Source organism: Argiope bruennichi, chromosome X2 (assembly GCF_947563725.1).
Source record: "Argiope bruennichi chromosome X2, qqArgBrue1.1, whole genome shotgun sequence".
In the NCBI taxonomy this organism is placed as follows: domain Eukaryota; kingdom Metazoa; phylum Arthropoda; class Arachnida; order Araneae; family Araneidae; genus Argiope; species Argiope bruennichi.
Window position 1 is genome coordinate 11,872,189 of NC_079163.1, and position 19,931 is coordinate 11,892,119.

Genomic DNA, 19,931 nt, shown 5'->3' on the forward strand with positions numbered 1-19,931 from the left:
CAATTGTAATATTTTTAAAGCATTTTGAATATACTTATCATTACAAGTGGTGTCCACTATAATAATTTATTTTATATTTATAACACAAATTATCACATTACAATAATTAGCATCATTAGTTATCATTTTGCAACAAAATGATGTTGTTACTGAAGAAAACACTACAACAAACTTATTTATTAAATAAAAATAATAAGTCATTTTTTTATGTTTTTGAACGATATTTTTAACTTATTTTTCTTTCTGAATTTATATTAGCCTATGTCATTCATGTTGTTAATTGCATTGACTAGAAAGTAGAATATCTCAAAAGATTCCAAGTTCTGTACTTTAGGGAAAGGTTTTTTTAAGGACGTAATGTAATTTAAATTAAGACTTAAACATTTGCCATTTATGATTCTATTTAGACTGTATAAATGTTCTTTGATCCCTATCTTTGAACTTTTTTTACCATTTTTGAGGCAAAAAATGTAGGAATGAAAATTTTTAAGCTGAATCTTTAGTTAATAATAAATGGAAAGAAATTTAATTGTAGAATTTCGTGAAAACTTCAAATCAGTGTTAGTTTTGAATTATATTTGCTTATTGATGTCAAAGAACACAATAAAAACATTTCATCTCTGTCTTAATGTTTCACAACTTCCAAATTCCTGCACAAAATCCATTTATAGACAGTGCTCTTATTTTACACTTCCGATTTAAACTATATTATGTATGTTGCCTCACTATGGCAGGTATATAATATATAATTCATTAAGTATGCTAAAATGTTGTTTTTCTCCTTTGAACGATTTTAATTATAATTCAAAATTTAAAATTCTTTTAGATGATAAGAACCTTTGCTCGAACTGTGACAATGAAAACAAAGGTAAGATATGCAATTTTTTTGTTTTTGTTTGTGCTGTTTATTTATTTTTTTAAGTATAATAATTAATTACCTTTTCCATCTGGAAGCACTGATAACTTGTATACATTTTTTTTATGAATGATTAAGTGAAATAGTAAACAATATAAAAAATATTTTTAATAATTTTGACAATGTGAATGAGTCTCTTTTTTTAAGCTTTTAATCTCTTTTATGTTGAATAATAAAATATAAATTACATTTTTACTTTATATTTTTGATTATTATGTTCATAATGGAATTTATGAATTCTTTAAAATATTTAACTGTGCTTATTCTGATATTTTACATTATTCAAAATTTTATCATATTTATCATATCCTCTGAAACAAAAGGGATTTTCAACATGATAAACAAATAGGATTCAGTTTATTTGATTTTTTTGTCTCTCTCTCTATAATTATTACAATTAAAATAATAAAAATTACAACACAGCTTTATTTAATTATTAATTTTTTTTAATCCGTTCACATAACTTTTTTTCTATAAAAAATTTTAGATACCCGGATTCAAATAAGGGTCAGTACATTTGAAGTCCATTATTACAAAATAAAGAAACAAGTGAATTTATTTTAATTTATCAAATTTTTTTACTATTTAGTAAGCCAAAATCTGGTGTTTTCATATAAGAATAAATGATATTTCTAAATCAAAATAAATAACAAAATAATAGAAATACTATTTTAGGAATTTACTTTTTATTTGTAAACAAAAATTGAAGTATATTTACAAAATAGCATATTATAAAAACAAATAGCCAGTTTATTATCATACAACTTTTATACAAAATGTATAAATTATTGTACATATTAAAATAAGTATAATTTATATTTTATTTATAACTCGCTATTTTTTATTCAATATATTTTTTTATGCATGTAAAGTTTATGTGGCAGATCATATTTTTAAAAATACCCAATGAGGTGATTGTTAAATTATCCATACTGAGTTGTTTTTCCATAAATTTTTCCCTTTCTGAATTCTCTGGTAACAAAGTAAAGGATGAGTTAACAAAATGTTCAGGAAGCGTTGAATGTATTCAAAATCTCCCGCCTCCCCCCCCCCAAAAAAGTGAATTATGAAAAGCAAATTGGAAAATCTCATCACAGGTCCTTTCAGATGATTTTAATTTCTAATTATAAGAAAATATTTTGCTATAGTTATCTGCAGGGTCTAAATGTATCATAATGTTTCCTCTTTTAAAAACTACTTCCATCCTATTCATTTGTGTAGAGTTTCCAGGAGCATTACATTTATCTGAAATCAGGTTTATAACTTTTTAGCAGGAATTTATAATTTTTGTTTACCGTAGGAAATTCCGCAAACAAATATTAAAACTCGGGTTTTAAAATTTATAATTTTTTGTTTATCGTAGGAAATTCAAAATAACAGTTTTATCTAGTTATTTATTTAAAATACAACAAAACTTTTGCTAGATACCATGGAATGTGAAGACTGCATGATTATTATGGAAGAGCTGGAGAATATTGATGATGATACGGACCGAAATGGCATCCAATTTGTTAAGACCACAGATTTAGAAATATTGAAGCATTATGGAATCAAATTAACTCCTGCTCTTGTATACTTTGAAAATCAAGTTCCTAGCATATATGAAGGTAGGTTTAATGTGTATTTTCTTTGATCAACATTTTTCATTTATAATCCGTCATATAGTGTATAGATGCTGATTATTATCCAAGGATTAATTATCGTAACAAAATGAAAAATGTCTGCCACCTTAGAAAAATTATCTCTGTATTGTGTATATCTGTATATAATCTGTATTAATGCTAAAAATCATGTTCACGTTAAAATTTGCACAAATTATTTTTAAAATAGAAACATCCTATGTCAAAAGCAAATCCAGATTCTACAGATTAAATTAGCTCGAATGCATGTAAAATTTTTTTATTTCAAAGAAATGGTTCTAATGAGTTAAAAACTGTTTAAATTGAGTTCCTTGAATATCTTTTATAAACAGTAAAACATCTCTTATGCGTTTTTCGTTTATGTGTTATTTACATTTGCATGTCATTTCATCACAGTCCGAACCGTTGTAATGACTAAGTACTGCGATTATACGTCATTTCTGCCTCAAGTATTTACTACTTTCTTAAATGTCTCAAATTTCTACCTCAAGAATTTATTACTTTCATATATTTCTCAAATTTCGGCTTCAAGCATTTTTTCTCCGTTCGATCTTGTTAAGGGGCGAGTTTTTTTCCTTAGAAAGCAGAGTGAATAACATCTTATTCTCTCTGTCGTTTCTAATTAAAGGACACAGGAAAAGTAGAACATCTGGGAGTGTGTCTTTGAACGTTTCATTAGACTGATAACTAAGAATTACTATAACATTTTTCTTCTCAAAAAGTTCTAATAGAAGTAGTCGAAAAAAGTAAACAATCTATTCAATCAGAAGATTCGATTTATCTAATATTCTAATCAAATCGTTTTCATGCAAAGCATATAAGAAAATATTGGAACTGATTGCAGTTACAGTAAGCTTTGTGAAACTGTTTCGAGAAGTTAAATGAATTCTTACCGTCATTTATTCAATTTACGCATCTGCAGTTGAACAATATAAAAATCATAAAGGTGTAATGATTAAAATAAATACACATATAAGGATGTTACTTTCATCTTTATTTACAGCATTTCTTAATTGATTTTCATTAAATATTAATTACTATTCATTTTTTAATTTATTTTCAAATTTGAGATTCGCGAAAGTTAACCTTAAAGTAAAAGTGTTTAAACTTTATTTCCGATTCTCAAAATGTATGTTTTCGATTACTCTATCTTCCCTCTTCAGATGGTGTACTAGAAATAAATGCGCTAAACTCGATATTTTGAGAAGTATTTTGTCAGAAACAGTACGTTGAGAAGCTTTCGCATTTTACTCTTGATGCTAAATGCAAAATTGCGTTAGATTTTGATGAATTTAAAACTTATATACAAAATTTGAAAAAAGAAATGACTAACATTGCTAAAGCTCGTGTCTGATTTTCATAGATGATGTCAGAATATACTTTATAGGAAAATTCCGATGCTTTGTTTGGCTGTGTTGTTTGCACTTAAAAAGTGAAAGTGTCTTTCGTTCCTCCAGCTTTGAATAATGATTAAATAGTTCGATTTTTTTAGTACAATTTTTTTAAATCGACAATAAAATAGTTCGTTTTCGATTTGTAATGTTTTATGAATTTCGGAAAGGCATAAGGTTAAAACTACAAAAAAAAAAAAAAAAAAAAAACTGTTTACTTGGACTGTCTTTGCTCTGCTGGCTATGAAAAAATGGTTTGGTTGATTTCGGAACGGTGATTTAAAAAATATCGACCAAGGCAGGGACGATCTTCCACTGTTCATAATGGTATTGTAAAGACAGGGACGATCTTCCACTGTTCATAATGGTATTGTAAAGACAGGGACGATTTTCCACTGTTTATAAGGTATAAGCAGTATTATAAGCGGTATTGTAAGTGCTTTAATTGAAGAATAACCTAAAATGTTAAATGAGAAATTGCGGAGAAGCTGATTATTGATAAGTTGATCACGTTTCACCAGTTAGAAAAGTATGTGGATAACGTTTCCAAACTGGATACCGCATATCCTGACTGAAAATCCCGTGGATGTGGACATTTCTCTCTTTGCACGTTACAATAAAAAGTCTTTTGGGGATGTTTTGGTAACAAGTGATAAGAAGTGGATTTTATATAGCAATGTTGAATGCAAAAGAATTTGAAAAAAAAAAGCAGGTGGAAACTGCAGCATTTGACTCAAAGGCTGAGCTAATGTGATGAGCTGATCACGCCAGGCAAATACTGTGAACTGCTTATTAGACTCGATGAATACGGTAAATATAGAAACTAGATGAATATAGAAATGCACTATCCGGGCAAACAGGGAAAAAAAATGTAGTCGTCCTACTCGAAAATGTCAAACCACATGTTGCACGAATGCTGGAAAAACTTCAAGAGTTTAAATGGCCACATTCACGGCTTCATATGGCTCAAGGACGGAAGAATTCCTGTCCTTGCGCCATCTGATTATCTATCACCTGTTTCGGTCTTTGCATAATAATTTCATGGCAAAAAATTTAAAATCCGAGGGAAATGTTCAAAATTCTCTCATAATCAATTTTCAAAGAAAGCCAAGATTTATTCTTCAAAAAGGAATAGACAAATTTGTAGATTGATGGAAATCTCCATATAAAATAATGGAGATTATATTCTTGGTTTATGAAGTTATATTGTTTAAATTTTGTTTGTTTAAAGGTTATCAATAAATCGAAGATGAACTTATGCAATCATCTACTATATTTACGTGCTGGAAAAAGGTGAGTGTTCTGCAATTATCACACTGCGTATGCACGAGTCGCCCCTGGTCATGATGTATTCATGGATTCGGACTCAAAGGTTAATCATACAAGCGGCTCAGCAAAAAATACGCCGTCGCGTTAAATTAGAGTAATCGCGTTGATATTTGTCGAAATGTAATTTTGTTTTAATGATAGATAATGAAGATAATGGGCTAATAATAGATAGATACAGTGAATGCTGCTCATTAATTTTCATGAAACTGTAGATATATTAATCTGGGACTGGATGAAAAAAATTTGATTTAATTATAAAGCTTAATAACACATTAAGTGTTTCAGTCTCAGAGAAATATCTTTTGCTGTATTTCTCTGAGCTCTGACGAGATACCACTAGATTTAGTTAAAGGCAATTTCCATTTCATCAAATGTTAATTATCATTTCATTAATGAAGAGGAAGTTTCACAAAATTGACTTGCAGTTTTAGTGTTCCCTTTTCATTTAAGCTATTTATCTTTTGAGGTACGATGCGATACAAATACAATTTAGTGAAAATATTTTTTTTTCCAGTTTATTTTGCTACACATGTTATTTGTTCATTTATCATGTCGTTGTTGTTAAATAATGCAAAACTTTAATTATGTTTTTTTTCCCCTGTTTTGCCACTGCTCCGCAATAGGTGATTTGGCTGAAGAGGATCAAGTTCTAGATTGGCTGTTGCATCAAAAATCGGATGATACAATAGAAACAGTAAACAAAGCAATGCTGGAGAAATTAATTGAAGAAACACAATATCTTGCCGTGTTTTTCTATAAGCCTCATTGTCGTGCTTGTGAAGTTGCTCTGATGCAACTTGAAAACATCGATGATGACACAGACTTATACGGTATAAGCGTTGTCAGAATTTATGATCCTCAAGTTTCCAAACGATATGGTATTAAAACATTTCCAGCTCTAGTATACTTCAGAAATGGAAATCCTTTAATATATGATGGTTTGTACCATTTTGATAATAATACTTATAAAGTTTTAAGTTTATTTAATACATAATAATATTTCTTAGAAATTGCTATTTTACTGTGTAACATTTTTGTACGCTTGTGATTGTCTTGAAACGATATAAGCTAGTCTGGATTATCTAATGGATTAAGTAGAAGCATTCAATACAATTTTTATGAGGATTGAATCATATATTTTTAATTCGAAACTATATTATTTATGAAACTATATAAAATTAATACTTATGAAAAGATTTTCTATCAAATTTCAGGGTTTTACATATATAAAGTTCTTCCTTCACACTTTTGTTTATGAAAAGCTTTCATTGAAGTCGACATATCTTTTTAATTATGCTTCAGTGGAAGAGAAAGGTTTTTCAGTAGATGAATCTTCATTGATTGTTTATTAAATGCAAACATTCTTAATGAAATGTCAGTGTTTGGATAAATTGGTCCCTTTTCTGGAAGTCCTACGAAAAGTGATAATAAGCTTTTAGTCCCAGTGCAGCAATATTGTGAGATTTCAGATGGACAGGTTAATTGCGTATAGCAAGTCCCGGTTAATTTTGACCTCTTTAAATAGATTTCTCCTCTCTTTTTCATTATGCCTTTTCTTTTTTCATTATGCCTATATAATTTATTTTCAGAAATGTTGAAAGCTTTATTTTCAGAAATGTTAAAATATTTTCCTCCTATAAATCAAACTGTTCTCGCAATTCTATCAAGAACTTTTGTAATAATTATCTATGGCAATTTCCAAAATATTTCTTTCCGTGTTTTGCACTTATGTTATATAATTTAAGCAGCACAGTTCTTCTCCAAAACTGACACTGTTTTAAGTCTTCACAGTTTGATGAACACGGTCTAGTTGACTGGCTTCTACTATAGTTCAACTTTTTTGAGTTTCACCTGCTTCGAGGTATTTTAAGAACATCTATGGTAACAAAACAATTTTCTTTCATCGCCCTATAAACAGATCGAAGAGAGAAAAACCAGGACCCTGTAGAAAAGAAAGACCTGCATCCTTTACAACCCGGCACTTCCCCAATACCTTTCTTCCACTCCGTAACCCAGGCCGATGAACTGCCTATAATTATCATACCTTGCTGACCATCATGTTGTGAAGGGACGTTTATGTGACAATCGTGATACTTTTCTTCTATATTTTCCATCTCGCTGAGTATGTCGAAGCTTAATTATTAAACTCTAGAACCAAAATGAAAAAAAAAAAAAAAAAAAAAAAAAAAAAAGCTTCTACAATTCATACGCGGTATGAAGATTATTTTTATGATAACTTCAAATTATTCGCATAGCATTAGTGATGCAAAAAATTGCAAATTCAGTTCAATAGATTTTCATAGATAGGTTTGTCTCAAACCTCATAACATATCACTCAATAAGTCTCGAGTCTGGCACATTTATGGCAAAGCTACTGACAGACCTATATGATTTCTGAATAGTACCAATCTTCAAAAGATACGTGTCAAAATTTTATGACATTCTGACTATTAGTTTACAGGTTACATTAGTTTTAGTGAGCCCAGCTTTGTAATTTTCAAAGCAATGTATAGAAAAGAATTTCGTGCGTTAATTAAATATTTTATTTAATGGGGGGGGAAATGCTATTATAACCAAACAGTGATTTGATAAGCATTATGGAGATTCTACATCAGGAAATTATTTATTATTGACTGGTATGCTGAATTTAAACGCGGTCATATAAGCACCGATATTGTTGAACGCTATGGTAGCCCAAAATCGGCAGTTGTTCCGGAAAACATTAAGAAAAGTTCACAAAATAGTTTTGAAAGATCATAAAGTGAAGTTGCGTGAGACAGGTGATACCTTAAAGATATCGGAAGGGAGTGTGTTTACAATTTTACACGAAAATTTGAGCATGCGTAAGTTGCTTTCGAATGGGTGCCGCGTTTGCTCACACCGAACTAAAAAAAACAACGCGTCGATAATTCAGAGCACTTTTTGGAGTTGTCAAAGTGAGATTAAAAAGGGATTTCTTGCATAGGTATGTGACAATTAATGAATCCTAAATCAAAAAGATTGTAGGTGAGTAGATAGTAGCCGATGAAAGTCGTCCAACACGTTCAAAAACTCAAAAGTCAGTTAGTAAGGTTATGGCATCTGTAGTTTGGGATGTACATGGTATTTTGTTTATCAGCTATCTTAAGAAAGGTAAAACTATCAATAGCCAATATTATATGGCATTGTTGGATTCACTGAGTGTAGAAGTAAAGGGGAAAACATGGCCTCATATGCAACAGAAAAAAAGTGCTGTTCCACCAAAACAATGTCCCTTGTCACAAGTCGATGAAAACGATGGTTAAATTGAAGGAATTACACTTCGAGTTGCTTCCTCTTCCACCGCATTCTCCAGATTTGACCCCCAGAGAATTTTTCTTTCTACAGATATCAAAAAGAAGACTCGGGGAAAGAAATTTGGCTGAAATGAAGAAGATATTACTTAAACTGAAATCTATTTTGAGAGCAAAGCCAAATCGTTCTACAAAAAAGACATTGAAAAATTATAAGTGTTGGAATGAATGAGGAGAGTATGATGTTATACATCTTGAAGGAGGGTATGTTGATGAATAAAATCGAATTGCTGAAAAAAAAAATGTTTCTCTTATTTAGACCATGGACTTATTTAGTGATGTGTTATTTATGGGCATAGGCATTTTTATCTCAAATATTTATGTGCATTTCGTGTTTATATCTTCTTTACGTAAACAATATATGAATATGTGCATATATATCTATTTCCTTTTCAGGAATCCAGTTTTACATTAGAAGTTGAAATAATGAAAATGAAATGGAAATTTCATTGTTTTTAAAAATTTTCATTTCTGAAAACAATGAGTAATATTTCAGTTTAATTTATATATAAAAATAAGAGTGCTTTTTAATGCATTATCTTCAGTTTATATAATAATGAGTTTTAGAATCTTTACATTTTTCATTAAATGGAACAAAAGTATATGCTAATAAAAAAAGACATCTGCTTGATATTAATATGTCTCTATGTATATTTAAATATCGTGTTTGCCACTTCCAGGTGATTTAAAGAATGAAGAATCAGTCTTGGAATGGCTAATTGATGATGATAATCGAGAACTTCCTGATGAAATTGAGACAGTCAACCTTCGAATGTTAAATAAACTTGTCGAGGAATCACCATTTTTGGCAGTATACTTTTGTAAGTTTTATATTTTTATTATATTATTATTTTAATTAGTTTATTATTTTATATTTTTACTATTTTATAGTTTTATATTTATATTTCTTTTATTTTATTGATTGATTGATTTTAGGAGGAAAGGAAATCAACATTCTAATTGCTAGTAAAACATTTTATATTTGTGTCATAAATCTTAACTGTTATTTTATGTATATTTTATGCATTATTTCTGTTTTGTTTTTATATAAGACTTGAATGTTGTACATAATTTTAATTCATGTTTCTGTACTCTGTGAAATGCTGTGCAAAATTATTTTTGTTAAGGAAAACATTTATAATTTTACCTTCCAGACACGCAGGATTGCCACGAATGTGAAAGAGTATTAATGGAACTAGAAAACATAGATGATCAGTGTGATGTTTTTGGAATAGATCTTGTAAAAATATTTGATCCAGAAGCTCTTGAACAATATAATATTGAAAGTGTGCCCGCATTAGCATTTTTCCGAAAGCAAGTACCTATGTTTTATGATGGTAAGCTTTTGATTACTGTAATTTTTTTTTTGTAGTTGATTTAATATTATGGTTGAGAAATATGTTTCAAGGGAAGCAAATTATTTCTGTTATTTGTTATACAATTGTTTGACTTTCAACTCATTTAATTTATTAAAATGAAGTTTATATTTATTATTCACAATATTTCTCATTTAGAAACAGAGTTTTTTATGAAATATGTGACATATAATATATAAGCATTCAGATAAAAGTGTGCAGTGGAAAAATTCTAAATAAAACTAAAAATGTTGAAAAATGAAAGAAAACTGAAAATATGCAAAATAGAGTAAAAGTGAAATTACTCAAACGCACCTTCTTCATCAGAGAAAAATACGCGAATAAGAAGCATATAAAAATCTTAATCAAGAATGCAAAATTCTCTAAATCTCTAATTTAATGCATGATTTCCCAGTTTCCTTTTGCTTCTCTCGATTTTTCGTATAGTCCTGTATTTCAAAATTTTTAATAGATATAAATTTGGTTTTAAAAGGAGCTAATTCTCTATTCAACAATGAAATCAATTCACTTGATTAATTATTAGATGACAAAAATAAATGTGATTTTATCTTACCTCTAGCTGTATGTATTGTGCTATTATGTAACAGCACTAGAAGTTAATGAATAAATTTACAGATAATGTAAGCAATGCTCTGTTATAAATATCTAAGGAACATGAATTGATTCCATTAAAGCTATTTGAATTATTTATTCATTGAAGCTATAAGATTTAAAAGCAGTGAACTTTATTAAAGAAACATAAAATAGTCATAGAAAGAAGTCGGTGAGAATATAGAGTTGTTCTACATTAATTTTAAATTCATTTTTATTTATGTAGAATATTTGTATATATGTATAAATCATAGACGAATGAAAAATCCGGCATACTCTGCAAAACTTAGCGATTTTTTCAAACTATCAATATTTTAACTAGCCGATGTAATATAACCTTTCATATATTGTATTCGCTTTTAATAATCAAATGAGTGTATTTTTGTTGTTTTCAAGTCTTAATTCTTTAACTTTACAGGTGATCTTTATGATGAAGAAGAACTTTTAAAATATTTGACAAGCAATGATGCATTTGAAATTAAAGACGAAATTGAAGAAGTTAACAGAAAGATGTTAGAAAAATTATTGGATGATAATGAATTTGTTGCCGTCTTTTTCTGTAAGTTGATTATTTTTTTTTTCTTCATTTCTTTGTACCCTTCTAAAGAGAAAATTGTGGTTGTATCATTCAACCAATTCATTGTGGTTGTTCTAGCCTCACATTTCAAACTCATTGATTGACTATAATAACCGATATATTTCTGGCATTCGTAGCGAGAATACTGTATCTAAATAGAAAAGAGCAGAGCATTATATAGCAAAATTTCTGCACGACACCGACCTCTAGTAGCTGAAACAGGTGGTGACCTATTAAAGCTTGTAATCAGTAATTTTATATCAACCTTGTTGATCCCGTGTTATTCTCTTGTTATATACCGTGAATTGAGTATAGACTTTTTATTTTCAAAGTGTTCTGTTAGGATCAAATTTTTGTTCTTCTCAAAGTACACTTTTTCCATTCTCAGTCCTTTCTATAAATACCATACGATCTACAGAGTGCTCAAAAGAAATGATGCTGTCTAATTTTTTGAAATTTTTTAAAGTGATTATGTTAAATTCTTCGTTGCTGTATTATATCTAATTTTAGTAGTTTAATATTTATTTGAATAATTCTTGGCACTTTAATAAACAAGTGCATTTGAGAAATCGTATGCTGTTCTGATATCAGTAGTGGCTTAGATACAGATAAGTTGGGCGCAGACCGTGCCAGATTGTTACATTAGGAGATCTGACATTACAATTGTTATCTGTAATATTTCCCCAATTTTTTTTTTTTTTTGAAATATAGTCATTATTCTAATAAATTCGAAATTTTGAATTACTGTTTTTATAAACCAGTTATTTTATAAATTTTTCTATTTTTGTTTACTTCCATTCCTTTACGTACTTTTATTACATTTGCATGCACAGAAAATTAGGGGAAGTGTTCATATTAATAAAATATTTTTAATTGCATATCACTTTTGTCACTAAAAAATGTTTTAAAAATAAAATAGTTCTCAATGTTTCGAAGTTTTGGAGTTCATAGAAAATTTATAAAATTAATGAAATGTCTACTATACGATTAAATGTTATTTTACTATAATGTACTTATGTTGGAGTTATTCCTACATAAGTAATAAGTCAATTATAATAATTTGATCCTAAAATTGGCCATGTTTTAAATGAACTAAAAACAGATTCTGTATCTAAAAGGCCTTCCAATTTGGTTAATGATTTAATTAACTGATAATAATAATTTAATGGATAGAAATGGATAATAATTTCTTTGAAAGATCTAATGTTTGTCATTTTCCTTAATATAACTTATCAAATAAAAAGTTATTTGCAGAATATTGATTAAGATTTTTAAACAGATCAACAAAAATCGTTTGCAGAAATATACTGTTGTCTGCCTAGTAAATTACATTACATCAAAATTAGAAGCTTAAAAAATTAGACATTTCTAACAATATCTTAAAAATTGTGAATATCGGAAAACTGGGACTCTAAATATGTCTTAAGCTTTTAATATTTATTTTTCTGAATTTCTTTTAAATTCAGTGACGGCTTTCAGTGCAGACGAATTAAGCCGCAGCCTTGCTGGGCAGAATGGGGAGGGGGGGGCGCAAGAACGTCATTGAAAAAGTGTTATCAGTCTAGTTGCCGAATGAATACATAAATTTACAATAAATTATGAATTAAAGAATAAATAAAACGTACATTTTCACAACGTTGTGAAAATAAAAAAATTACCTAAAATTAACCATTAACATGTTTGTTAAAATTGGAAATGTGTGGAATGTGAGGGGACTAAATATACTAGTTTATTAAAAGAGCTAAATCTTAAATGTTTAGAACAAACGAAAACTCTAGTAGTGTCAACTAATCTGCTTCACGAAATATTTATTTACAAAATTAAATGAATGTATGAAGAAAAAAATTCTTAATAAAATAGTTTTATTGTTATTAATTAAAAATATTTTTTTTAATAAAATTTATTTTTTTAGATGAAAATAACTGTGAAAAATGCGTGGATGCTCTTCAAGAACTGGAACGCATTGACGATGAAGCAGACGATTTAGAAATTATGTTCGTGAAAATAAAAGATCCTCGTTATGCCAAGAAATTTGGAATAGCTAGTTTTCCATCTTTAGTTTACTTTAGGAAAAAATTTCCATCTATATACAGAGGTAAATTAATTTTACACTGATGCATGAAAAATAAAATTGTGTAAAATTCCATTATCTTAATGAGGAAACGAACGCGAACTAAAAACAAAATTCAGCTGAGAATATTTTTTTTCAACATGTTATATGTAATTTTTCTTGATAAGGGTAAATTTTAGTCTTTAAACTATACAATTTTTGGATTTGTATATGCACAAATTGGTGCATTAAAAGTGAAAAGAGAAAGCCGGATGGAAATTCGGTTATTAAACTAATAATAGAAATAACGCAGGTATTCAAAGATATAGATTCATTTAGAGAATTCATAGAAATTTCAATGTGACTTATGGTCACAATAAAAAGATTAATCCTGGAATTATTGAGAGAAAAGGAGGTATAATGCTCTAAAAGTCAGTCTTGGAAAGTGCCTTAGTAAGAAATGTTTATTTAATGTTATTATATTAATTATTATTAAATTAGCTATTAAATTCTAAAGTGTCCTTATTTAAATATTAAATTAGTTTGACGATAAATTAGAAAAATGTTGTTTGCCCCCGCCTGTCAGACATATTTTTCAGGGAAATTTCTGCCGCCAACTCTGGAAGGAAAAAATTGATTCCTCATAATCGATCTAGCGTAACAAAATTTCTAGCAGAATAATGTTCTTGGGAACTCGATGTTTCTTAACAAGAGGCGATTAAAATTAATCATGTTATTCGCATTTAATTGAACCAAAATCTTTGCTTGGTTTTTTGAAGAATGAAAATCTTATTTTGAATTGTAATTATTCGATTTCATATAATTTAAATACATTTATATATTTTTGGTAAATGATTTTCTTTTATCAATTAATTTGATTACACTCACTTTAGCTGGTTGTTGAATCACAAAGCATTTGTTTTTGATAGTTATTTTAAGACATATTATTGATGGAATGCAAAAAATCCATAGATGGAGGTCAGAATTTACATGGGAGTTATTTGAAAAGTATGAATTTATTAGTTACATAAAAATAGAACATGACAAATATTTCGACTTTAAAAAATAAAATAAGTAAAGATCTGATATCAGTTTTGATCTTAAATCCCAATTTTAAAGAAGAAAAAATTCCATTTATTGATTTCTGGTTCTTACGTTTACAGCCATTTTAAGTGTTATTTTAACTGTTTTTTAACTATAAAATATGAACTTTAATGGTTATATCTCTTTAATAAAACGTCTTTTTATTTATTCCTTAAATATCTTGTTTTGTCCTTAGTTATGCATTTATTTATATGACTATATTTATTTATTTAATCTTTTAGGAAATTTGTTAGAAGAAGAAGAAGTATTGGAATGGTTAAGGAAAAATCGATACCGTCACCCAGAACTTAATCTCTTTATGTATGGACTGGCTGCAATTAGTTTAAGTTTCGTGTTGTATACGATTATATTGATCTATTGCCGGAATAAAAATAAAGAAAAGAAAGAGTGATTTTGAAAATGAATGAATGGATTTTTTTTTCCTTTTTTGCCTACCCTTTTCTGAGAGAGTTGGTGAATTGTGAGAAGGAAAAATATTCCAGACTTTGCTGCGGACTCGAGGACATTTTTCATTTAATGCTTAACAAACTATTTATCCTGTACAGTTAACAATGCTATACTTAATATATGATGTTGCTTGACCAACACAAAAGTGAAAATTTAGCTGTACATAACAGAATTCTTTTGTATAAAGTGTATGTAACTACTTGAAATTTTTATTTATTTTTACTTTAATGCTCAAAATTACACATTTATTATTTTTCATGAGATTTAAAATTACTTTATCCATATTTCTTAGTATTTTCATAGAATTTTAATATTTCATTTTCTTCCTTGCTTCCCTCTAACTTCTTAAATATGATTATTGCTACAATACAATGTGTAATACTTTAAAATGCATTTCTTCGTTTACCTAGTTATTTTTGCGTAAATGTCTTCTTTTCAATCATGAATGTGCCATCTTCTGTCTAAGTCTTTTACCCCTAATATCTGTAATAAGTCAACTCTCAAAATCATAATAAGAAATTTTTAATTGCAACATTTGCTCAATGTTGGTTTTATGTATGTGTGTAATTTTATTACATTTTGTGGGACATTTATTTCCATGTCTTATCGGAACTCCAATCATTTGTCATACATCTTATAGATGTTAAAATGAGCTTGCTACTGTATTGTTATAACGTGCATTCAGAGCTTATAATCAAACTCGTGCATCTGTGTTAGTGTTGAAACGAAAACAACAAAAACTTTCTGAATGTAGCAAATTATGCGTATGATCATTTTCACAGACCTATATTGTTATTTTTATCTTCTATGCTATCTCCTTTTGCTTTAGAGTTGTTTTTTAAATTTGTCAAGATTAAAACATGCTGTAATGCCTCAACCTCATTAATGTTCCTGATAAAGTTCTTGAAAGCTGTTCTAATGGAATTTTTGATCTTAACAAATGCATAGCAAATCCTGTGTGATTTTTTTTTTTTTTTTTCTTCTCAATATTTATAGACCTGAATAAAATTGATTACTAGACTGTAATAGGAATGAATGAAGATAATGTTTTCTATATTGCTAAAATATATGTTTTAATGGATATATTTGTTCTAAATTAGAAAATGAGATGTGGATGAAAATTCCATTTTTACAATAATATTTTGAGAAATGATAATCATTTTCCATTGTGCTGTTCTGAAAATGTAACATGTTTTTAACGTGTAAAATGTGTTTTCAAAATCTGCTAAATATAAAAGAAAATGGACTACCCTTATGGAGTTTCCATTTTCATGGAAATTCCATAAATCATTTCTGAAAAAGTCATTCAAGTATTTCCATAAAATAAGCTTTGTAACTATGGGGGGTTTTTTCGTAGAAAAAAAATGTATCATTTGTCATACTTATTGAAATCACAATTCATATTAATATTTTCATGAACCGTATTTATAGTATTCAGTCCAATAATCATGCTCTCTATTTTATCATAAAATTTATTGTTGAAATTTGTATTTATGCTTATCTTTTTCTAAACTAATATATTGTTCATTAATTTAACTACTTAATCCTACATTAATTTTTTACATTTAAATACTAAAATAATGTGCATTCAAATAATTTATTATGCTTCCTTCTGTGATATATTTCATTTCATTTAAATTGTTCAACGCAATTTAATAAGCAAGTACAATTATAAGTTCGTTAAAATCTGAGATTAGGATATAGATGGCCTTTAGGATTAATATTTTTGATTCCTAAAAACTATCAATATTCCTATTGAATATCTGTGGAGATATTCCCTTAAGTTTGTATTTCTGTAATCTAAGAATCAGGCGAATTATTTTGTATTTTATTGAAAAATTAATGAAATTCAGGATGGATAATTTCAAAATGGCATTTTATTGAGTTAAACTGCATATATTGTGACTAAATAACATAAAGCACCTGTTGTTTTTTAACTCTTTTTTTTAATTATTTTAGAACATTTCTGACATATCTTAAGGTTTTAATTTGACTATATTTGCGATTAATTTTGAATAATAAACAAATAGTATTTACTTAATTTTAACATTATTTATTCTATTATTTGAATCTTAGCATTTTGTAATATTCAGTTTAATAAATTTAAATTATAACTATTCTACTAATTCACTTAATAAATAGGAAATGTATAAATGTTTAAGTGTAGTAGTTAATATAAATCAATTTTTTATCTCTCAGAAGAGTAACAATTTATAAAGTTTCTTACACTTTCATATAGCTGTATGTGTTTATTTAAAAAAAAATTACGACGATAAAAAAATTCGATGCTAAGCGAAACTTTGTTTTATACCTTCATTATATTTTTTATGGATATTAGGTTTATGCAAAATATGTGGGCAAGTCGGTATTTAGTAAGACATTTATGATACTGGGTGTAAATTTAGGATAAAGCCATGCAATTTCATTTAACCGAAGGCTATAAAATTTCTGTTGGATTTAATGCTGTTATTTCAATGTTTTTGAAAATGAATTGCATTAAAGTAACATCTTCAAATAAAATTCTACATATATCTGAGGAATAAATTATATTTTTATATTGTATTTTTTGTCATTATTTCGTTTAAACTTAGCCTTGATTTCCAGAGTTTTAATTTTGTGGAGGGAAAATGAAATTTAAATGAACTAGAATATTATTATTTTGTATTATATATATTCTTGTCACAGTGTGTATGCCAAATTATTACATGGAAATATTAATGTAAAACTTCATTGTAATAAATATGTTTGAATAAACACATGTAGCTACTGTTGAAAATTTATATCATATATACATGTAGTAATGCACGCTAACTTGCACTTATATCAATTTTACTTATTATATTTCTAAATTATTTAATGAAAAATGTTCATTTTAGATATTACCAGAATATTGTTTTTATTATTTTTAGTATTTGTATTCATGAGCGTCGAATCTTTGTGATAAATGTCCTCCACATCACCAATAAAAATGTTCTGCTGTAGAATTTCCCAGAATTGAATTAAAATTTGAAGGATTTTTTTCTCTTCTCGTTCCCACAATTTCTGGTTAAAGCTGAGGAACAATTACGTCTTTGATGCATTGGTTATTTATGGTGGTTATCCTGTACTTCAAAGTAGGGGAGACCGGCAGAATACCGCTATGCTGTTTGTACTGCAAATTATAGTCGGTAGGGAAGTCCTGATACTTGTTGCATTCTAGTGAGCAATTATAGAAATTCTTAATTATTATCTTAAAATCATCAAAAGTTCGACTATAAAAATGTGTTCATTATTCGATTTTTTTAACTGTTATATATATATATATATATATATATATATATATATATATAATTTCTGGTTTATCCAAGTGCAGAAACAATTATGTTTCTATGTCAATTTATAGCTAATTAATATGTGTAGCATCCTACTACTATTTATTTATCTTTCTGTACCATAATTTGTATAAGAATCTTCACTTGTCGTGAATTAGGATCGTCTGCCGTATTGTTCTATCGAGGTAAAGGCGCCGTCAGATTTGAGGCATTATATTGCAATGCTAGAGGCACTACCCAATAAATCTGTTCACTTCAAATACCTTTTCAGAATCCTGGTGTAAGAAAAAGAACTACTAAAAAAATAAAATGGACAAATTACGAACTTTAAGCAGCTATAAAGCAAATGTTTGATGGAAAATCTATAAAAAATATGGCCTTATGGTTTAGTATTCCAAAGACCACTCTGAGATACAGATTTAAGAAAAGTCTACTGTCACCGATTAATGCTTAAAATATTCTCCTACAGATGACAACAATTTAAATGAAAAAGATTTTTGTAATGATAACTCGAGTCATGATGCGTTTGATGTTTTATCAAATTATATGGGGATTCGTATAATTTGTGAAGTGTATGGCTTAGATAAAATTCAATACCGATGTGTAAGAACCTGCAAAAAGTCATCATCAATGTGCATCAGCATTTATCACGGCAAAAAAATCCAACTATTAATGACATCGAAAATCGTCACCGTGGCCGATTTGCGATGTCACCAATGATATTCGATTCCACCAATAATTCGATTTTCCTATTTAGGAGGTGATGAATTACCCGGGTATTGGAGTAATCACACTATAATTAAAAAAATTGTCATAGAACTATTATGCCAAATTTTTGAAAATTCCTTTTTAAATAATGTATGTTCAGAACACCTTTAACATTTGTTTTTTTATTTGTATTTGTCCAATGTGTAAGAACCTGTAAAATTAATTAATCATTTAAACTTTTATGTTTTAAACAATATTCGAAAAAAAAAAATCCTTATGATGGCGTGATTCCACTGCCATCCCCTAGTGACCGTAATGATTCCTTTTATAAAAATTAAATAGAATTATTAAATTAATTAGAATATTTATCATATATCAGTGCCCTAGAAGAGTGTGATGAATCACATATGTTGTTATTAATTCCCCAGAAAATAATGATGGATAACAATTTCAAGAAACTAAATTAATTTCCTACCCTTTCAGATATGAATGCTTAAACGGAACGAAAGAATTAACTTCAATTAGGCCTGATATTTAATTTAAAAAAAAGGGGGAGAGGCTGAGTCAGATAGCAGATATTTACTTTTTTATACTAATTTTCAAATCGTCACAAATGCGAAGACCCTTTTTGTTTGTAACTGACGAGAAATCAACTTTTCACTATGAAATACGGTAAAAGTTTATTATAACAGGAATTCATAATTCCTGTTATAACGAACTTCTCGTTAAAAATGTATGTTATAATTTTGCTTGTTGTGGTTGAAAACATAAAAGAAAGTTTTATCTGCAACAAAGTACATTTAATGTATTTTCGTTGTAAATAAAAAAATAATTTAAAATAATTTTTATTGCAATTAAATTTGTAATTTTTGTTATAATTCAAATGTGATTTTTTTTAACCCACATACTGAAAAATCTTTTAAAATGTTCGTGATTTGATATCTAGTATATTCTGTTTTATACTATTTTTAGTCATGCATAGTTAAAGAATGGGCTTCTTTAACTGGAATAAACACGGGTAGCTTCAAGGAACACAATTTCTTAAAAAATTTCATAATTATATTTCTATTTGCAAATACAGATAGATAGATGTAATTGAATAAATTAATCATTTTTCCATCTTGATAATTTTATTATTATATCAGGAACTTCACTTCTC

At 27.9% G+C, this 19,931-nt stretch overlaps 1 protein-coding gene across 1 annotated transcript in view; it reads left to right on the top strand.

The window, feature by feature from the left end:
- The window catches only part of LOC129961093 (uncharacterized), a 130,784-nt gene extending 113,277 nt beyond the window's left edge, over positions 1–17,507 (top strand). The window contains exons 28-35 of the mRNA XM_056074913.1: positions 827–868; positions 2,341–2,523; positions 5,900–6,214; positions 9,289–9,429; positions 9,763–9,945; positions 10,994–11,134; positions 13,065–13,247; positions 14,528–17,507. Of these exons, the coding sequence (XP_055930888.1) occupies positions 827–868; positions 2,341–2,523; positions 5,900–6,214; positions 9,289–9,429; positions 9,763–9,945; positions 10,994–11,134; positions 13,065–13,247; positions 14,528–14,697 (1,358 nt within the window). The 3' untranslated portion in view covers positions 14,698–17,507. The remainder of the gene's footprint in view (positions 1–826; positions 869–2,340; positions 2,524–5,899; positions 6,215–9,288; positions 9,430–9,762; positions 9,946–10,993; positions 11,135–13,064; positions 13,248–14,527) is intronic.
- Positions 17,508–19,931: the final 2,424 nt, after the last annotated feature.